The sequence below is a fragment of the Hyperolius riggenbachi genome, chromosome 3, assembly GCF_040937935.1.
Source record: "Hyperolius riggenbachi isolate aHypRig1 chromosome 3, aHypRig1.pri, whole genome shotgun sequence".
Classification (NCBI taxonomy): domain Eukaryota; kingdom Metazoa; phylum Chordata; class Amphibia; order Anura; family Hyperoliidae; genus Hyperolius; species Hyperolius riggenbachi.
In genome coordinates this window covers 270,768,604-270,791,621 of record NC_090648.1, presented here as the reverse complement: position 1 = coordinate 270,791,621, position 23,018 = coordinate 270,768,604, and the positions used below count along the sequence as shown (strand labels likewise).

General features: G+C 42.1%; 1 protein-coding gene across 1 annotated transcript in view; it reads right to left on the bottom strand.

Moving 5' to 3' along the window:
* The window catches only part of LOC137563632 (TBC1 domain family member 22A-like), a 640,427-nt gene that overhangs the window by 507,172 nt on the left and 110,237 nt on the right, over positions 1-23,018 (bottom strand). Inside the window, exon 5 of the mRNA XM_068276327.1 lies at positions 7,969-8,039. Coding sequence (XP_068132428.1) covers positions 7,969-8,039 — 71 coding nt within the window. The remainder of the gene's footprint in view (positions 1-7,968; positions 8,040-23,018) is intronic.

Below are 23,018 nucleotides of genomic sequence, written 5' to 3'. Positions count from 1 at the left end.
GCTTATACTGTATACCACAACAAATAAGAGGGAGCCTAAATCCCAATTGAGCCCGTTTAAATTATGTAATGCTGGGCATACACGGAGAGTTTCTTGTTATCAATCGAGCCGCTGATGGCTCGATTGATAATATCCGACGTCACATATCCGATCACAGCGGCAGATCGATTCCGTTCTCAATTCCCGTGGGCGGACAATGCAAAAAAACGAAGCGCTGATAAGGAAGTGCCCGCGGGGACGAGCGGGAATCGATCCGGGCGGCCACGGGGATGAGCCGGCATCGAGCCGCTGGCTTGATTCCGGCGCATTATCTAACCATGTATTCCCAGCATTAGATTAGAAAATACAAGATCAGTGAAATTCAATAGTAAAAGTAAGGCTGGCCATATTGACTATACGTGGTTGTTTTTATTTTTCATTTACTATATATTATTAATTTGATCCCGATTGTCCTGAATTTTAAAAGGGCCTTGCTGCATGCACAGCACAGATTTTGTGACAGTCCACAGAGTTAGATAATCATCTCTGCTGAGACACTAATTACCCCGCCTGTGAATGGTTGTCATTTTCTGCAAAACGCGCACCGTTGGTGGTAGCTGAGGACCGGGTTGGGAAGCCCTGCTGTAAAATATCAGTTAATATGCTTATACTCTACTATTCACCATTGTAACCTCTATTATTGCATTGCCGTTAACATGGTGCTGTTTTTACCAGATGCGCCTTATTTTTCATGTCTCGTTCTATAAAACAGTACTTTAACCAAAGTCTGTAAAACTGCTAATTAGAACTGCTGTAAAGGGGCACATACACCTAACGATTTTCCCGGCGATATACAGCTGATTCGATCACAGTGATCGAATCGGATGTGAAATCGCCGCGCACACCACTGACAGAACGATCGATTTCCGTCCGAAATCGATTGTTCCCGTCGATCCGTCCGTGCGGAAGATTTTTCTCGATTGCCGGCGGGTTGGGAGTGCGTCGATAGCGGCGTTCGAATGCCCGACGACTGTCGCAATACAGCGGGTATACATTACCTGTTCCGGCCGGCGAGAGTCCCCTGGTCCCCGCTGTCTTTCCGCCCCGACTGCAGCTACACAGAACTTCCTGTCCCGGCAGGAAGTTTAAACAGTAGAGCGCCCTCTACTGTTTAAACTTCCCCTGGACAGGAAGTTCAGTAGCTGCAGGAACAGTCTGGAGCCCGGAGCGGAGAAGAAGACAGCGGCGACCAGGGGACTCGCGGCGGCCGGAACAGGTAATGTATGCAGGGGGGGGGGGGGGGGGGGGGGGGGGGGGGAGGCGGCAGCAGCGGCAGCTCCACAGATTGTGATCGGTTGCAGGCTGAAATCGATTCACAATCTGTTTGCAGTTAAGGTGGCCATTTGATCCCTCTCTGATCAGATTGGTCGAATCTGATGGCAAATCGACCAGTGTATGGCCACCTTAAAGCTGTAACCTCTAGTAAAAACCATTTAAGCACTCACAACACATTTCTGTTGCCTAACTGCAGGAACTGTGCAGTACCAGCAGGATTATGTGAAGTTTTTTTTCCCTTTAATTATGGTCACAAGCTCATCTCAGCATGCAAATAACAGAAAGCTTCCTCTTTTCCTTTAAAGAGAGTCTGAAGCCATAATTAAAATGGCTTTTTTCCTTATATATAGCAGGAGCATGTGTGCCCCTGCTAAAACGCTGCTATCCTGCAGCTAAACAAGGGTCCTTTCCCCTCCAAATCCCCCCTGTGCTGCCCGGGGAGCGCTTCCGTGTGAGGCGGGGCTATGAGCTGCAGCCCTGCCTCACACGCGTCTATCAGCGGTGGATCTTCGCCTCTCCCCCGCCCCTCTCAGTCTTTCTTCACTGAGAGGGGCGGGGGAGAGGCGGAGATCAGCCGCTGATAGACGCGTGTGAGGCAGGGCTGCAGCTCATAGCCTTGCCTCACACGGAAGCGCACAGGGGTAGCAAAATCTACGACCAAGTTGGTCGTGATTTTGCAGGGGGGGATTTGGAGGGGAATGGACTATCGTTCAGCCGCGGGATAGTGGTGTTTTAGCAGGGGCACAGTAAAGATGGTAACCAGCAGATGTATAATTTTTTCTTTATTTTTTTCATATAACATTTCTACTAAACCTGACAACGAACACTAAAAAAACATCAGGATAGGTAAGCTTAATAAGTAATTTCTGATTGAATGTTATTTTCTTGTTAATATAGAGCAGGGGTCCCCAAACTTTTTCGGTCAAGGGCCAAGGTCAACCTACTTCAGACTGCTGGGGGGGGGGCCGAAGTAAACATAAAATGATGTAGAAAAACATAACATTGACCCTAGGTATTGTAGATAGTGCCTATTAAAATGGGCAGCCTTCATGTCTCCCATTTAACTAGAGCAGATGTTATGCTCCCAACTCAGCATGTGCAGGTAGTATCCCCCCAAGACAGCATGTGCAGGTAGTATGCCCCCCAACTCAGCAAGTACAGTTATAATGCCACCAATATGGCATGTGCAGATAATATGCTCAGCAACACAACAAGGTCAGATAGTATTCCCCCAACACAGTATGTGCAGATAGTATGCCCCCCAACACAGCATGTGCAGGTAGTATGCCTACAACACAGCATGTGCAGGTAGTATGCCACAACACAGTGCAGATATTGTGACACTATTTATTTATCTATTGCATTTATAAAGCACCAACATATTACGCAGTGCTGACCCTAGCAGAGCAAGTCATATGTGAGCCATAATGTCACCCAATGCCCTACAAAACCCGGCAGTACAATCTCACCCATACACTCATCACTGAAGCAACGTATACAGCACAACCCTCCATTTCCCCTTCGCAAAGGAACCATAACATTTCTGCATAGCACTGACCAAAATATATGTGCTTATGCTTGTTACAAGTCATCCCCTCCACCCAGTAACCCAGAAGCCAGCAAATGACTGCTTTCTGGCTTCCATGTGGAAGGGTGGTGACAGAATTGCAATTCTATATGCAGACCACCAATATTTAAAGATGCAACGGACCGTATCTATAAGTAATACATTTTGTGTGTGTGTGTGTATGGGGGGGGGGTAAAAAAGCCTCAGGGGCCGCATTCGGCCCACGGGCCTTAGTTTGAGGACCACTGATATAGCGTTTCATCCCACGTTAAATATTGGCAATGTTTCGGTACTGGTATTACTGGAGGGGAAGGAGAACTATAATGGAGGCACTATTATAGTAGAAAATGTAAAAAAACACTCTAAGGCTCTCTGCACACTGCATGCGATTCAGATTTTTAATCGTTTTTTACATCCGATTCCGATATTTAATCGTTACTGCATGCTGCGTTTTTTTCCTCCGTTTTTCTGTTGATTGCATTCAGGGAAAATCGGAATAGCAAATTTGAATCGGAATTGCAAAACGGATTTGCAGTGTGCAGGGAGCCTAAATGTGGGACTCTAAAATAATGTATAATGCTATAGTGGTAATGTAATATACAATGGAGGAACTGTTAACAGCACAGTATAATGAAGGAGCTTGCACAATGTCCCACCACAAAAAAAACGAAAAAAAAAAAACTGTTAGTGATCAGTAAGATGCACCCAGATTTAGAGGGGAAAAAACAGGGAAATTATATATATATATATATATATATATATATATATATATATATATATATATATATATATATATATATATATATATATATAGATATATATATCCATACATACAGTACAGACCAAAAGTTTGGACACACCTTCTCATTCAAAGAGTTTTCTTTATTTTTCATGACTATGAACATTGTAGATTCACACTGAAGGCATTCAAACTGTGAATTAACACACGTGGAAGTATAGTACATAACCAAAAAGTGTGAAACAACTGGAAATAAGTTATATTCTAGGTTCTTCAAAGTAGCCACCTTTTGCTTTGATTACTGCTTTGCACACTCTTGGCATTCTCTTGATGAGCTTCAAGAGGTAGTCACCTGAAAGGGTCTTCCAACAGTCTTGAAGGAGTTTCCAGAGATGCTTAGCACTTGTTGGCCCTTTTGCATTCACTCTGGGGTCCAGCTCACCCCAAACCATCTCGATTGGGTTCAGGTCTGGTGACTGTGGAGGCCAGGTCATCTGGCGCAGCACCCCATCACTCTCCTTCCTGGTCAAATAGCTCTTACGCAGCCTGGAGGTGTGTTTGTGCTCATTGTCCTGTTGAAAAATAAATGATGGTCCAACTAAACACAAACCGGATGGAATAGCATGCCGCTGCAAGATGCTGTGGTAGCCATGCTGGTTCAGTATGCCTTTAGTTTTGAATAAATCCCCAACCGTGTCACAAGCAAAGCACCCCCACACCATCACACATCCTCCTCCACGGTGGGAACCACGCATGAAGAGTCCATCCGTTCACCTTTTCTGCGTCACACAAAGACACGGTGGTTGGAACCAAAGATCTCAAATTTGGACTCATCAGACCAAAGCACAGATTTCCACTGGTCTAATGTCCATTCCTTGTTTTCTTTAGCCCAAACAAGTCTCTTCTGCTTGTTGCCTGTCCTTAGCAATGGTTTCCTAGCAGATATTCTACCATGAAGGCCTGATTCACACAGTCTCCTCTTAACAGTTGTTCTAGAGATGTGTCTGCTGCTAGAACTCTGTGTGGCATTGACCTGGTCTCTAATCTGAGCTGCTGTTAACCTGCTATTTCTGAGGCTGGTGACTCGGATGAACTTATCCTCCGCAGCAGAGGTGACTCTTGGTCTTCCTTTCCTGGGGCAGTCCGCATGTAAGCCAATTTCTTTGTATCGTTTGATGGTTTTTGAGACTGCACTTGGGGACACTTTCAAAGTTTTCCCAATTTTTCGGACTGACTGACTGACCTTAATTTCTTAAAGTAATGATGGCCACTTGTTTTTCTTTACTTAGCTGCTTTTTTCTTGCCAAAATACAAATTCTAACAGTCTATTCAGTAGGACAATCAGCTGTGTATCCACCTGACTTCTCCACAACACAACTGATGGTCCCAACCCCATTTATAAGGCAAGAAATCCCACTTATCTTATCAGGGCACACCTGTGAAGTAAAACCATTTCAGGTGACTACCTCTTGAAGCTCATCAAGAGAATGCCAAGAGTGTGCAAAGCAGTAATCAAAGCAACAGGTGGCTACTTTGAAAAACCTAAAATATGACATATTTTCACTTATTTCACACTTTTTGGTTATGTACTATACTTCCACATGTGTTAATTCATAGTTTGGATGCCTTCAGTGTGAATCTACAATGTTCATAGTCATGAAAATAAAGGAAACTCTTTGAATGAGGGATTCGTAAGTTGGGGATTCCCTGCAATTAGAATCTATGCCGCAACTGTGGCTCTCTAACGCTGATGTGGGGTGGATTCTACGCTGTGGTTTACAGCAGATCCGAGTTGATCGCTGTTCCCGGAGGAAGTAAACTCAGCTGAGCCGGCCTTCCTCCTATCAGTCAGGAGCCATATTCAATGGCTCCTGGCCTGCTCAACACTGTGACCTAAGGGAAAAAATAAAATAAAGTCTCTGGTCCTAAAAGGTACCAGAAAGATCCATCCAAAATGAGTTATGCAACCTCAGGGGTCCCCCTGTAGGAGGAAGATGGAACTTGGCCAAGTCGGCTGTTCGGAGCCGTCTCGGCCGAGTTCCATCTAGCATGTGTATGCATCTTAACAGTCTAAACAATGAATTGGCCTCTTCTTTAAAAGAAAAAAATGGGAAGGCCTCATGTACTGTAAATCTCTGCCCAGCTTGACAATAACAATCAAAGCATAAGGAGACCATGCCCAAAGCAAAATATGTAATGCATTGGTATTAACATTCAAGATAATGTACTGGTTTTGAAATTAAATCCAAGGTTACTCATAACAATGATAATAAAGCAGCAATGAAAAAAAGCTGATTATGCTAGGTCAGTCAACTCTTTATTATCAGTTAAAAATCTATGTCTCTTCTCAGTTTCAAAATGCACTAAGCTGCAAACATATTAGCACTCATTAGCAAGGGAAAAAAGGGAAAAAATTGTAAATTAGACTCCATCTGATGTAAACACTTTGTTTTCCCACTTGAGTCTATGCCAAAAAAGGAAAGCTGTCTAAAGCATCTTTCTAGGGAAAGAGGAAAAAAAGCCAAAAAGAAGTGCTTAACACTGATGTGCACAGCACAGAATGTTAAACAGAGGTTAAGTGCATGGAGATACACTGATAAAATGTATTTTACATTCTCTGGAGAAGACAGTCTAAGTGAATCAGTCCACAATTCTACAGCTGTGGAAGCTGGCAGATGAAACAGGCGTGAGTTAAAAAACATTACTATTTAAAATGATGAGAACTAGCAAATTAATACATTTGCTATCTTTAGCATTTCCTCTTGCATAAGTATATTCTAATGAAAGGTTTTCAAAAACCAAATGATTTCTAAGAAAAAAAATGAAAGCAAATACAAGAGCACTGGCCATTGAAAATGTGGGTGAGCTTAAAGAGTAACTGTTAGCCCCCAAATTGAAATTTAAAACACTATTGCAATGTTTTATTTATTATATAAGTGAGCCAAAAAGCCAATGTACAAGTTAAAAATCAATCTAATTTTGTTACTATCTAACCTTTTCCCCCAGCTCCGGACGCAAGCCGCATATCAGATACTGTAGCATGCAGAGCATGCCTATGTCTGGCCTCCCCCCCTCCCCCCCCCAGGACCAGATGCCAATGTATTCTCCCCACCGCAGCTGACCGCTCTGACACGGAGAGAGCGGCAGCACTTCCAGAGCAGCACCGCAGAGCAGCCAGCGCCGTGCATCTCTCTCACATGTGATTCTCTCACATGTGACTCGGCGGCGGCTGCTCTGCGGTGCTGCTCTGGAAGTGCTGCCGCTCTCTCCGTGTCAGAGCGGTCAGCTGTGGTGGGGAGAATATATTGGCACCTGGTCCTGGGGGGGAGAGGGGGTCGGCCAGACATAGGCATGCTCTGCATGCTACAGTATCTGATATGCGGCTTGCGTCCGGAGCTGGGGGAAAAGGTTAGATAGTAACAAAATTAGATTGATTTTTAACTTGTACATTGGCTTTTTGGCTCACTTATATAATAAATAAAACATTGCAATAGTGTTTTAAATTTCAATTTGGGGGCTAACAGTTACTTTTTAAAGAGGCATCATAGGGACATACAGTAAAAGGTAGTAAATTATTCAGGGTACCATTCATTATCCTGGCTTTAGCATGAGAAACACTTCATATACAGTATCTTTATATTGCTATATATTATATCTATATTTATATTTGGATTTGGCTCTAGCTTCCCACAGCATTGTGGAAGACTAGGTATTTTGTTTTTACTACCTTCGGAACACGGAGTAAACAAATATTCAAGAGAGCTGCACCTGATAGCACTAAAGATGTCACTACCCGTGATAAATTTTAGAATGTAAATCAGGGAGAGAAATGAGTGAGGAAAGATTTAACAATGACTGATTCATAAAGTTGTATAGCAAAAAAAAAAAACCCAAAAAAACAATTTTATTAATCAGGTTGTGTTTTAGTACAGTTCCTCTTTAAAGTGATCCTGAGACGAGGGGGCATAAATGTTTCATACATACCTGGGACTTCCTCCAGCCCCCTCCGCGTAGATCGCTCCCTCGCCACGGTCTAAATCCTCCTAGATTCTCCTGTAGCAGCCCCGTTCTTCGCGGTCAGTCAAGAGTACTGCGCATGCACGGGCCGGCCGCAAAGATCTACTCTCTCAGCCACAGGAACGAGACGGGGCAGCACACTTGGCCGCACTGCGCCGACTGGCAGGGGAGAACGGGACGGATACCAGAAAATGTAGAAGGCATTAGACTGCGGCGAGGGAGCGATCTGCGCAGAGGGGGCTGGAGGAATCCCCTCTCCTCAGGTACACATTAAGCTTCAGTCATGGCTAGATAATCACTTTATTATGATATTAATTGTAGGTAAACTTACTGAGAGAATCTTCCAAGTTATGGATCTGACAGGCTTAGGAATTCCAGACCAGCTTAACTTTCTCAGTTCATCTAGAAGAAAACAGGTATGGTTAGAACAGGAAAAGACGGCATTGCATTCTCCAGTTCAGTACAGAATCAGCAGATTCCAGTCAATATATTATTTTACCTGTTAAATTTGGATGTTACCTTCATTAAAACATTCAACCACCTTAATCCAAACAATTCCAAAATTTTGTAATAGTGGAGAGCATAATATACTTCTGAAACTAATTGCCAGTAGAGATGCAAAGATGACTTGCATGCAAATCGTATGCAACTTTAAACTGAAATCAAAATTTATAGTTAGGGCTCGTTCACAGTAGGGGCGTCTTTGCCCCTTTTTTGAGTGCAATCGACTTTCAAAATCGCCCCCAAAACGCTTGTGCAATGAATCTCTATGAGAAGATTCATATCAGTGCGGTTCGTGCGCTGAGCGTTCAGCAAAGCGGTGCCTGGCCCACTTTTAGGGATATTTTGCTATAATGGAAAGTATAGGAACAGTGCTAAATGCTCACAAAATCGATTTGTGGGGCGATTACGTTCGCGCTTAAAGTATAAATACATTGTATTTATTATTTTCCAGGACAAAGAGTTCACTTCCTGACTTGCGTCAGGGAGTGAATAACACAAAACACTTGGAAAAAGTGCTTAGAAAAGCGCTTTTCACAAAAACAGAACGCCCACCCAAGCACTGGGAATCTACAAAAAAAAAAATAACCAACGCTAACGCGAGTGGAACGCAATGTGAACTCTCATTGAAAACAGATCAGACCCCATTATATCCCAAACAGATCAGGACTCCAATTCAAGGAATGTACAGTATATACTAAAGACCAATATTAACCATTTCTGGGCTGGTGTGCGGTGCGCGCTCCAGTGACGCCCCCTGTTAGCCCAGATATCAATGATTGGGAATATAGTTCCCATTCATCAATTTAAGTCCCCCGCAGCAAAACCGAAAGCTTCTTATCAGAGGCTGCGGTTTTTCTGAAAAAAAAAAAAAAGTTTCCCGTCCTAGTGCTTCCTGGAAGCGAGTTCTTGCTTCCAGGACGAAGAAAAAACAAATCTCACTGTGGCCATCTTGTGTCCAAATAGTAAAACTACATCTACATACATTTTTTAATAAAATAAACCGACATTATTACATTTAAAATTAACTGTTTAACTCCCACACCAAAAATTACCCAAATACATGTTTTAATTAAAAAAAAATACAATAAAAAAAAATAAAAAACAACAGTTACCTAAGGGATTGAACTTTTTAAATATGCATGTGAAGAGAGTATATTACGAACATTTCTTAAATTATAGGCTTGTAAATAGTGATGGACGCAAAACTGAAAAAAATGCACCTTCATTTCCAAATAAAATATTGGCGCCAGACATTGTGATGGAACATAATTTAAATGGTGTACTAACTGGGACAAATGGGCAAATAAAATACATAGGTTGTAACTATGGTAGCATGTATTATTTTAAAGCTATAATGGCCAAAAACTGAGAAATAATTGTTTTCAATTTTTTTTCTTAATATTCCTGTGAAAATGCATTTAGAAAAAAAATATTCTTAGCAAAATGTACCACCCAAAAAAAGTCTAATTAGTGGTGGAAAAAACAAGATATAGATCAATTCATCGTGATAAGTAGTGATAAATGTATTGGCAAATGAATGGGAGGCGAAAATTGCTCTGTTGCATAAGGTGAAAAATCCCGCAGGCTGAAATGGTTAAGAGAGCCATAGACATAGATGTTTAATTTACAGTTGGTAAATCAACAAGCACATACACCTGATTTAACATGACACACAATGGACCCCATATAGTGAAGAGCAATGTTTCAGACCTACTGCTTCTGTTTCAACAGAAAAACTGGGGGATGCTGGGAAGCCAATGCAGCAGTCAATGGGCACTACTTGGCAGGTGACCAAAACAAAAAAACAGAGTGGCGAACAGTTTGTTTGTTAAAAAAAATACTTCTCTCCAATCAATTTAGTTATTTTGTATTTATAGAACACGGACATCTTCTGCAGTGTTGCATGTACAATTTGTGTGGTGCTGTAATGCCCAGCCATACCATATCTCTGCCATGTAACAGATGATGTTATACACTTTCTACAGATTCTGGATATGCATGTCGAAAAAGGTGCACTTTGCATAGTAATTATTCATGCTATGAAAAGAGCATGCAAGTTTTAACATGCACAATCTAAGCAACACACATTGGCCTATAGCCTATTAACTTTTTTCTTGAGGTTTCTCCGGTGAGATATTTTCAGACCTCCCCAATAAAACACCTTTAAAGCTCCCACAATGCGAGAAAATACTCAAAATAAGTTTATTTCTTTTGCTACCTACTTTTTAGTACTTTTTAAATTGTTAAGTGCTGAAAAGTTATCTTATAGATGAGATGAAAAATGATCTCCTGGGAGAAAACTTGTGAGAAAAAAGTTAATTGAATAAGGGACATAGTGTGATCTTAGTATTTTGTCCATGGCTGTCCTTCACATGGAGTTGCAATGTTATCCCTACAACAGTCATAATCTAGTGTTTCTTTCATAGTGCAAGGCCAATTTCTGGGGAACCAATTCATTTATCTGTATGTTTTTGGGATTGCACTCCCAAGGCTCAAGCTTGCTGTGGTGTATTCAAATAACAACCATAAAAGATCTGGGAGGCTGCCCCTAAGAACAGGGAAAGAAGAAACGGGCAGAAAGTCATTAAAAAAGTATGCTTCACTGCCACTGTTAACCCTTGTGTTATTATTGACTTTTAAAGCGGCAACATAATCTGTGATGCTGTACAGAGTGAAAAACAAAATATGGGGTGGTATACACAAAATATAAACACTAGTACATAATACAGTATTGGTAGACATAGTAATTACAGTGACAAATATAACATGATGAACAAAATGTTCCAGGAAACAAAGGGAAGTTATGACCTTGTGAGCTTCCAATCTAGGAATAGGGAAGAGATAAGAGGTGGGGGTAGAATACTATATGATATGTATAGCTATAGGCAGTGTGTTTTTAGGTTATATTTAGTAAGGCGTAAAACTTGGACAGTGGTTGAAGGGGGAACGGCGTAAGTGTATGTTTGTTGGAAAAAGTTTTGAGGGAGTACTTACAGATTTTAAAGGTTGGAGACTGATGAGTGTGTTTTGGAAGGAGATTCCAGAGGAGGTGTGAGGGATGTGAGAAATCTTGTATAAGTGACGTGAACGCAAGGAAGTGATACTACAGGAGGACAGAAGAAGGTTGTGTGCACTGTCAGATTCCGGATGGGGTACTACCTGGAAACTAGTGAGGAAATGTACAGGAGAGAGATTGTGGAGAGCTTTGTAGATTAGGGTTAACAGTTTGAAATGGATTCTCTGGTTAATTTGCAGCCAAAAAATGCAATAACACAATGCATGCTCTGCATTGGGATACCGGAGTCTGTTAGATTGCAACACAACAGATGCACTCTGAAAAATCATATAAACTTACATAAGAAGTATGTTACAGCACTGCGTAACATGTTGGCGCTATATAAATCCTATAATTAATAATACTGTGCGTCAAATTCCCTCTGTTACATTGCAACGCAATGCCTCCCTCCAAAATCTCTCCCACCCCAGCCGTCACACACTGATTGCTGTAAGACTAAGAGGGCCACAGGGCCCACAACCTCCCCAACACCTTAATCTCTAGTTATCTGGCTTGCAGTCACTGCTATGTATCCCCTTTTCTTATTTCTGTCTGCTTCAAACACAATAGGGGTAATGATAGCTGAGTGAGTTGTGCGCCCCCTTCTACACTAAGCCCTGAGACTGGAGCCTCCCTCGCCTCTGCCCGGCACTAGGACTTACAGAGGCAATGTAAAGGCGAGTAGCTAACCATATTTCAGAAGAGAGCATATAGATAATTTTTATTCGAAAGAAATCTAGAATCCAAGTATACATTAAATATCTCTAAATGTTTCTGAGGTTACACTGCTTATTGCCTATAGATTTTTTTTTTTTTAGTTCTTGGCAACAAATTTAGAATGCAATGGTGACCAAAATAAAATTGTCACAAAGGGAAAAAATACAATTCAATTTTAAAACAGTTCCCTCAGATATTAAATATACGGGAGCTGCTAGGAGGATTCAGAAGAGAGCTGAGCTCAGTATCCTAAAACAGGTTAATACCAGGCATAAAATATCCGTGTCCGGCTGTATCCTAAACGGCACGGCAAGGCTTATTTATATTTTTTCCCAGCTACTATAAGGCAACATATTTTGCAGTGCATTGTGCAAATTGTTCTTATTTATGTTCTTATGAGTCTCCTTCACCAGCAGCAAGGTTTTTATTATACCTACCTGCATGCTTGCATAAATAAAGTTTGCTAGAGATACAGTTGAAATTGCATTTGCATTAACTAAGAAGCCTGGTTATTGGCAACACATCCTTATCAACTAAGCACAGGACTTTAAGTCCTTAACAAGAGCAAGCATTATGCTGTAAAATAAGTAATTATACAGTCATTTTGTCTTGCAGCAAATTTTATACTGGGTCAATAATGCCCTTCCATAGAGAGCTCTAAAGAAAGCACAATTCCGATCACTGCCTCATGGGTTTTTAACTGAGGAACATAGGTTCAAGATCACTCTAATGTTACAGTAAACAAGTCAGACAGGTCTCGTTCCCATGCTACAACTACTAAATGACTATTTCCCTAGCACAAGAATGAATTGTGTCAAAGCTCTTCATAGAGCATTAGCCACAGTGACAATGGCAAATATAAATAACTATCAACCTTTAAAATCAGGTTTCAAGAAATAAATTTTAATTATTATAAGCACGAGATCCAAGTGCAGTAACAATAAAGAAAAGCTTCATTTATAAAAGAAAAAGAGGGACAGAAGTGGCTGTGTTGTGCTGACCATAGCAACCAAACCTCTGTACATACACAATGCCTACCTGTACATACACAATGCCTACTCTTCAAAAATTAGACTAGAATGGACCTACCAGGGAATTTCTGTTGGTGCCCATATATAAAAGACAGTTGTCTATAGGTACTTTGACTTTACAAACTAATCCCAGTGCTTAAAGGGTACCTAAACTGAAATTCATATTTTTTAAAAAAATCAATATAGTGCTATGTTTTCTCCACTGTCGCTCCTGTTTCAAAGTCTTCACATTTCTTTTACTCAAATGCAAAAAAGAGGCCTTGCTGACACGACTACGTACTCTGTGAAGAGCTGCAGAAGACATCTGTGCTTTTTAAATCCATAATAATAACAAAAATAATTATAATAGTGCCCACTGCTTCTGTACTCTCCTAACAATATCCCATTTTCTGTGCTCCCTTACAGGTTCACCAGTCATACTGCTTATCCATAGCGATTCCAGGTTATAGTACGCCACTGCCATTGTCCCCAATTATAGCTAGTTTTCCTCTGCTAGTGTTCCCAGTTACAGTGCATCCCCATGGGGTCCCCAGCAAGTTTGCTCGATTGCCGCTGCCCCAGTTACAGTGTACCCTGCCAGTGTGCTCCTCCACTAGTGTCCCGTCACAATTTTTACGAGAAATGTGCACCTCTGCTAGTGTCCCCAGCTAATCTGCTCCCCCACTGTGACGTACCTTAGGAGCTGGAGACCGATGTGCCGAAGGCAGCAACTCTTGCAACTTACTAGCCTAGTACCCTGGATTGGGAACAGGGTTCCACAGCTAGTACGGGGCAGGAGCGCTAGCAGATCCAATGGTGAAACCAGGCAGGAACCGAAGCGCTCCCGCGTGCTGAGTCTGGAGGTGAAAGGACTCAGCTTCCAGGCGGGTTTCAAGACTTGATTCCAAGCAGGAGCAGATACTGAGGCAGATCCGTGAACAGGCAGAAGGTCGGCAACAAGACGGGTAATCAGACGGGCAGAGGTCGGCAACAGAGCGGGCAGTCGTACGTAGAAGGAGTTGGTAGCAAGTCGGGAAGTCAGCCAGGCCAGGGTCAGCAACATGAGATCAGGAACAGGCAGATACAAAGATCACGCACAGGAACACACACCAAACTAGGTGCAATACTACAGCACTGAATGATGGCATTCTCCAGACTTAAATAGGCCGTTTGGCGGGAAAACGCGTACGCCCGCATGCAATGATGCATCAGGTGCACGCGATGACGCGACGGACGCACGCGATGACGCGTACGTCCGCACGCGATGACGCGGACAACCAGACGCAATCACGCCGAACAAACGCACGCATAAGCCCATAAATGATGCATGAACAGGCGGCCCTTCGGGCGCGCATGCGCACAGTATCACACCAGCGTCGCCGAGCGCCGATGTCTCAACTGCCACACACGGAGCCCAGTGTGCACCCTGCAAGGACCCGTGAGGGACCCACCAGCATGCACCAGGACACCTGCAGCATCCGTAAGTGCCAGCCGCCTCGTCCAGACAGGTAAGTGACCGTGACACCCACTAGTTTCCACAGTTTTAGTGCTCCTCTATGGTTTCCTTAGCTGGTGTGTTCCCCACTAGCCCAAATAATAGTGCTCCATCAGTAATAGTGCTACCTCACTAGTGTCCCTAGCAATGTTGCTGCCTCACAAGTGTCCCCAGCCAGTGTGCTCCCCAAATGTTAATAAATCTTATTATATATATATATATATATAAGGCCCGGTTCACACTTGCATTTAAAAACAGTGTCCCCAGCCAGTGTGCTCCCCAAATGTTAATGATTCTTAAAATATATTTACTATAAGGCCCGGTTCACACTTGCATTTAAAAACATTCGCGGAACGGAATAACCTATGGAACCGTTCACATGCGCAACTTTCTTGTAGCAAAAAATATTAACTGGACCACTGAGCCCAGTGGACTGGAAACAGAAGCTGAAGCCTTGGGAGCAATGAGAAAACAGCCGTAGTGAAGAAACGAACCGTTCTAAGGGCCAAAATCCACTGGGTGGTGTGGGTGAGGGGGGGGGGATGCTCCACTGGGGATGGGGGTCAGGGGGGATGTGGGGACACTAAAAGGCACCCGAGTGGGCGGGTGAGGGAGGGAGGGTTTCTTACCCAGGCTTCCCTCTCTTCCCTTTGCTTCCCACATCGCGTCATGCGTCTACCACGTAGCTAATTGACGCGGCGTGGGACGCAAGGGGAAGAGACGGAAGCCTGGGTAAGAAACCCTGCCTCACCCGCCCGCTCAGCAGACCGGAGTGGAAACTGTGTGAAAATGGATCCTATCGGCCGGTGATCAGATCTGTTTTTTACGGATCCGTTTGACAGTGTGGACCAAGCCTACGGATCCGTTGAAGCGGAGACCAGATCTAATTTACCGGATCCGTTTGGCTTTAGAATACCAGTGTGAACCGGGCCTAACTCCAAGGGTTGCCTCTTCAGGTAACGGATCAACAGTACACTATACTCCCAGCCAGTGCTAAGTGTCCAGCAGTTCACCAAACCTGTAAGTACCACAAATGGAGTTAGCTCCATATTTGCAGGGGCATGGTTAAACATCATAACTGACTAACAGCATGTAATATTGGTGTCATAATGGCAGACTGTTCCGTTCAACGTCTCTAGAACTGGTCTCTGAAGTGCAAATAATAACAGGAAGCCAAGAGAAAGTTAGCATATAAAGTATATATAAAGTATCAACTAACTAGAGCGCTGTGCAGTGAATACAAAATTCATCCATCGATTTTTAATGTTTTGCTTTAGATGGGCTTTAAGGAGATCACAACTTTTTATATCAGGTGAGCTGGTGATCTGTATACTTGTTCATCTGAGGTCAATGATTCAGAATACAGAAGCTACTGAATACCAGAAGGATTAGTCACAAATGCATTCTTACATATTTTTCCCAAGTACAGGCAGACAACCTGGCATCTGACAATATGACACTGCATATATTTAAAGTTTGAAACTCATTCTATTTACCAACGCTTTCTCAGTTCTATCGTCTCAGAGTTTGTGACAACGTAGAACTGAAAATCTATTATCAAAACAAACAAGCATGCCTCTATTAAGCACTCTGAAACGAGAAAGGCCATACTCACAGCACAATTTTTGCATGGAGTTTCATCAGCAGGAAAATATGATAAAATGTTTATAGGGCACACGGAATGCCTGGCTATTGAACTATAAAGCAAACCACTCTGGATTTTTACTGGGTTAATATTAACCGTAAAGTACCAACAGCAAAAAGGTGAACTTGTAAAAGATGCTGCAACTAAAAAAGCAATTTTACACTGACCGACACAAACATTTATACATATTTGCAATGATAGCTTAACTTTGTGCATCTTACAGCACACAGTCACAGACTGTAGCTGAATGTTTCCTGAGCAATCAACAACAATACAGCTTTAATTTATCTGCTGCCAACACTCATCTGTATAATATCAACATATCAGCTAAGGAATTGTAGTTCACCATCAGCCTTGTGGCATAACCATCAGGATGCACTCAGACATGTACACAGTCAGCAGCAGCACCTTATATTTTAAATATGTCAGCATTCAAGTTTGGACAGCCCATCTGATTATCATTCTGAAAAGCTATATGCACATCAATATTCATGGATTTCGACACACTACATTAAACAAAGAAAGGTGTGTAATAGAGCGTGAAAAAGGCTAAACACCATTTATCTCTATCTACAAAATTTCACCCTGTGCCACTACACTGTAATCCTTTTTAATAATACAGGTCTGCCTCTGCAAATATGCACAGCTTCTAAATCCATTTTACGTTTATAAAATTATTATGTGTGCTAATGAAGACTCAAAATAGCATTAGCTGCATATATATATATATATATATATATATATATATATATATATATATATATATATATATATATATATATATATATATATATATATATATATATATATATATACACACATACATACAGTGCAGTGTACAGTATATTTACAGTATTTATGCAAGCTAATACTTAATATTTAGTTACAATGGTGTTGCAAATTGCATGCAACTGGAAAATAAGCCAATCCAAATTAGCTGCTCCTACACTTGTTTAGCTCATTTCTAATCTGCATGCAACCCCCCCCCCCCCAAAAATGCAATAAACTGAGAAAATTTGCATCTCATTGATTCTCTCCATTGGCCTCCTATGCAGTTCTGAAGCAAGGTCAGAATAAAACGATAACTGACTGCATCAAGGGCATTCCTTCCAATCAATCACTGAATGAATTTGGAACACGGGCCTGTATATTTATGCAGTGTTAAGTTGCTGAATATGTTGAAAAGGCTTTATGAAGACTGATGACCCAAGACTTCCAATTGCTTTCCATATCCTCCAGGACAACTAACTAAAGGGCTCTAAGCCTTGGCATCTTCTGGTACAGTGAGATACAGTTACAACATTATTCCTAGATGCATTTTAGACAACAAAATGTCATGTAAAAAAAACCTAGTAACTTACAACTCTCCCTCCAGTAACCAACAGAAAGTTGCCATCATGGACCATCTATGATCACAGATGTCCCCATGCAAGTCTATTGGCATGTTGCATTCTTATGAGATATTGCAATAACAGTGATGTGTATGATAAGGTCCTAAAACAGCAAAACAAATGTTCCTCTCCTTACAAGTTATCTTAGCTCCTTCTTTACAACTGAGCCTGTATTGGGCGATGACTCTGCAGGGCCACATCACATACGGTATCAGAGTTTCCCAGGAGTCAAGGTTTTAGGAAGGATTTAGCAGGGTGTCTGTCTAATAATTCATATAGAAAAGTGGCTGCCAGTCACTGCTGCAGTCAATTTTTATAGTACAGTAGAGTCCCGGTTATCTGGAACACAGTTAACCAGCAGTCTCAACCAACCAGCATAAATTGCCAGCAGTACTCACAATGGTGAAGGTTAACTCCTTAGGCTGTTTGTGGGCGCTGCTGTGCTTAAAGGGAACCTAAACTGAGAGTGATTTGGATGTTTTCTTTTAAACAATACTAGTTGCTTGGCAGTCCTACTGATCTCTTTGGCTTCAGTAGTGGCTGAATCACACACCTGAAACAAACATGCAGCTAATCCAGTCTGACTTCAGTCAGAGCACCTGATCTGCATGCTTGTTCAGGGGCTGTGGCTAAAAGTATTAACCTCCCTGGTGGTAAGCCCATGCTGAGCATGGGCTATGCGGCGCAGGAGGCTTTCTCAGGCCCTGCTGGGCCGATTTGCATAATTTTTTTGTACACGCAGCTAGCACTTTGCTAGCTGCGTGTACTTCCCGATCGCCGCTAGCCACCACCCCCCCGAGACCCCTTGCGCAGCCTGGCCTATCAGCGCCAGGCAGCGCTGAGGGGTGGATCGGGACTCCCGATGACATCACGACGTCGATGACGTCCGTGACGATCGTCGCCATGGCGACGGGGGAAGCCAAACAGGAAATTCCATTCTGAACGGGATTTCCTGTTTGCTCTGATCGATCGGAGGGGGTGGAGGGATGCCGCTGCACAGTGGCTGTCATGTAGCTAGCACTAGGCTAGCTACATGATAAAAAAAAATGTAAAGTGCTGCGCTGCCCCCTGGCGGTTTTAATAGACCGCCAGGGAGGTTAAAGACAAAGGATCAGAAGGAGAGTCAGGCAACTGGTATTATTTTAAAAGGAAAAATCCACATCCTTCTCAGTTTAGGTTCCCTTTAATGACTGGGTTCCACAGCTCCCCAAAGGACTTTCAATGACTATATTTTAACATTTAATACAGAGTTCATGGTATGTATATAGAGTGGCATACATTTGAAAAAAGCTAAGTGCTAATTTAATCACTTTACATATAGACCTCGTTTCCCCTTTATGAACCAGAACGGTTTTGACATTTTAGCATGTCCTTATTTAAGCCCCCTGGTGGTATGATCATTTCTGGATTTTAGGGTCTTTTTAAAAGGTTTTAGACCTCAAAATCAGGAAATAATCATGCTGCCAGAATGCCAGCAGCAACCCCTGCTCTCACTCACCTCCCTGGGCTCCAGCGCTGCAATTTTACCTCCATCCTCCGGGTGGCACTGTAACTCTTTGGAGAGTTCAATGACAGCGATCTCACCAGAGTATTTCAGAGCCTCTGAGGACAGGAAAGAGAATGGCTACCAACGTCTGGATCCCCCGGGAAGTGAGTAAAAGCTCCCACTGTGCACTATACTCTGCATCGAGCTTCCGGTGGCTAGCGCGAGCATAGCTCGGGATTACCCCAGGGAGGTTAATCAGCAATAACTTTATCCCTACTTATGACACCTAAATATAATATATATCTTTTCAAGACAAATTAGGCTTTCATTGGGCATGATTCACAAAGCTTTTTCACCTGTTTTCACCTTATCTGTGTTACATTTTTAAGCTCCCAAAGAGAAAAAATATAAATATAATTAAGGCAAGAAACAGAGAACATTTATTCCCTTTCACCAATTAGTGCTGCAGCAGATATTGCCAGAGGTGTGCACATGGGCAATGCCCAATCATGCACAGCTGTGCTTTAGCTACAAAACTTATATCTACATCCTCGTGGCTTAAATGAAGTCACAGAGGACGTAGATAAACTGTAGTGGTTAAGCGCAGCATTAAATGGAAAAAAAACTGTAAATAATGATGTAATTGCAGTAGTAGAATATCAGTAGATTTACCAATATTATACAACCTAATTGATATAGTAAAATATTGGCAATATTTGCTGACATTTCACTATAACCTAACCGCTCCCTACTCTTGCACAGAACCCTCCCCCCGACCCCTCGAGAAACTAATAACCCTCTTTACCTGGGCAACTAATAACCCTCCCTCCCCGGGCAATTAATAACCCTCCCCTAACCAGTAGATCAAAGAAAGCAACTCCTGTAACTTTTTGAACAATTATCTAGATTTACTTAGGGCCAATTTACACTAGCAATCACAAAGCACTTGCCTTTTGCGCTGGTGATTTGATCGTGATTAAGGCAGTAAAATCACTGTACATTCTCACGATTTTGGAGCGATCGCAATTAGCACTTTTTAAGCACTGTATTGGGATTGCTCTAGAATTGTGGTAAAATGCTGCATGTACTGCATTATACGATTAACGGTAATCGCGAATCGCCCGTGACTGGAAGCAATCATGGCAGTAAGATCACTGCCATTAATATTGCAATAGCACTTCAGTGAATAGCAGGAATCGCCCACTAATCGCCCCAGTGTGAATGGGCCCTTAGAGCCATAGTTATTTTATTGTGGCATGAGAGCATGTACATCCATTCATTTTATTAGGCATGGGAGGCGCATGCGCGGCGCTGACCGTTGTGGATGTAATTCCCAGCTGCTCCGCTCCAGACCTGCACATTTTATTAGGTATGTAATCATTTTAGAAAAGAAGGATTAATTCTGTATCACATCTGCCTTGACTATATCTTCATATGCCAACATCTGTAGAGATACAAACTTGCAATGCTAAACTAATTCTCTCAGTGTTCAGAAATGGCTTCACATCCCAGCTCATTTATTAGTGACCATATCTGTTCAGCTCACAGTTCTGATCCCTCCCCTGTGCTGTCAGCTACAAAAATTAGACAATGAATCTTGTTCGTCCACTATAATTAAACTATCCATGATAACCTCTAATGTTATATTAATCACACGGTTGGAAAAATCAAACTCAATTGTTATTGGCTATTAGGTTAAAATGTTCCTGAACAAAAAGTTATCTTCATCAAAGAAAACATTTATGAAAAAGGGGTGTGCAAGTGTAAATGCTTATTAAAGTATACGCAATACCTACTTACACATACAAATATAGAGAACAAAAAATGCAAACACATACGTATATATTAACGCATAAACACACAAACATTTTCCAAAGTATTTAATTCCTAATAGGCTATACCGTTATTCCATATAGCCAAAAACTGTATATGCAGACAAATGCTTACTAAAGGTACTTAAAGTTGCTTTGGGCCTAATGAACTGCTCTTTTTATAAATCATACCATAGCAAGGGTTGCTGGAAGTTTAGTAAAATAACCATGATGTAACTGTAGCAAAACTTTTTAAAGTTTTTATCAAAGTCTCATGACATGTACAAGAAAAAAAGCATAAACATACACTCCAATATTATCTCCAGAAGTAATAACATGAGCTCTGGGTTTCCTTTTCAATAAATCTGGTTTGTTCTGATCTAAAGTGATTGTTTAATCTAAAGCTAAAATAAACTTATGATATAATGAATTGAATGTGTAGTACAGATAGTTAATAGAACATTAGTAGCAAAAAAAAGTATGTTTTCCAGTACAAGTAGAGTTAAAACACTTGAGTTGTTATCTATGCAATCTCTGAGCTAATCAACCAACTTGGTTTAGCTCAGTCTTATTTTCTAAATAGCTTAAACAGCCAAGAAACCATGAGAAACAGCTTGTGATAAGGTTTTACTGCAGGAAAGTTCAAAGGGTCATTACCTCTGCTCTGTTTTACAGCTTAAAATACAGATTGTGGTTAGTAACGGGGAATATGACAGAATGACGATAAGTTATAAATAAAGCTATATAACTGAAAATAAAAATATTAGATGATTTTCTTTGCTACTTCTATTAATTATCTGCACTACACACACAATTCATTATCTCATAAGTTTATGCTTTGCTTTAGTGTCACTTTAAAGAGATACTCAAGTGGGAAAAAATATGGTATAATGAATTGGTTGTGTAGTAGGGATAATTACTAGAACATTAGTAGCAAAGAAAACATTTTCATATTTTTATTTTCAGTTAGTGTTTTTTATAACTCTGCATCATTTTCTAATATTTGCAATTTACACACTACTCAGCATTCACAAATTATTTTACAGAGCAGGCCAGTAAACTATTGAACTGTACTCTGGAGATAAAAAGAAATTACAGTGACTGACAGTTGAGATAATAAGCTTCAGAAGACAGAGCTCCCTGCGACTTTGAAAGTCGTGGAGCTCAATGGCTTTTCTGCATAGATACCAACTGGAGTTTCTTAACTCTTCCTATACTGCAGTGATGGCTAACCTTGGCACTCCAGCTGTGACAAAACTACAAATCCCATCATGCCTCTGCCTCCCCGAGTTATGCTTAGGCCCGGTTCACATTAGCGGTGGCCGTCCGGAATCGCCGTGCCGGAGCCGGACCGCTTGCAGAACGGACGGAACGGACGCACGGCAATAGCAATGAAAGCCTATGCGTCCGTTCACATGCGTCCGTTCTGCCGGACCGGAGCCGGACCAGATCCGGACCGGATCCGGACTCCGGCGTCCGTTCCAACATGCGCTATTTTTTGGTCCGGCTCCTCCGGCAGCCGTATCCGGGGCGGAGCCGGACTGCACCATCCGGCCAATACAAAGTAATGAGAACCGGAGAGCGCACAACACACTGGCTACAAAAACCGGACGTTCTACCCCACTTCCTATGCATTTTGGATGGGGACCACATGGAGTTCGCAGAGTGGGGCAGCAGCGATTTCATGCTGGAGCTCTAGGCAGCAACATGTCTGATATAAGTCTGATAACGAGGAGGCGAACAACAGAGAATTCCCAGGTATACGAAAAATGCCTGGATCCATGGTCCCAACTGCAGTCTCTGTATCCACGGATGGTCTCCACACGTCCACCTGTCTCCAACAATGACCCCAGACCCTTCTGCTGACCTCCCAGACCCCAGGTATTTACAGGTTGTTATCTCCTTAAGAAACCGGATCCAGACCGCAACCGTGTTCACACCGCACGGAAACCGGATGCAAACGGACCGGATCCGGATAGGAACCGTACGGATCAGGTCCGGTCCGGATACGGTGCGGTCCGGACATCCGGTGCGGTTTTGACAAAACCGCAAGTGTGAACGGGGCCTTAGAGCTGTCAGAGTATTGTAATGCCTTATGGGACTTGTAGTTCCACCACAGCTGGAGTGCCAAGGTTAGCCATCACTGCTATACTGGAAACAATATTAGACTTATATCTGTGCTCTTAATGTTTTATTTCTTAGCTGTACTACACACACCAATCATCAATTTTTTTTCCGCTTCAGTGTGTCTTTAAAGCACACCTGAT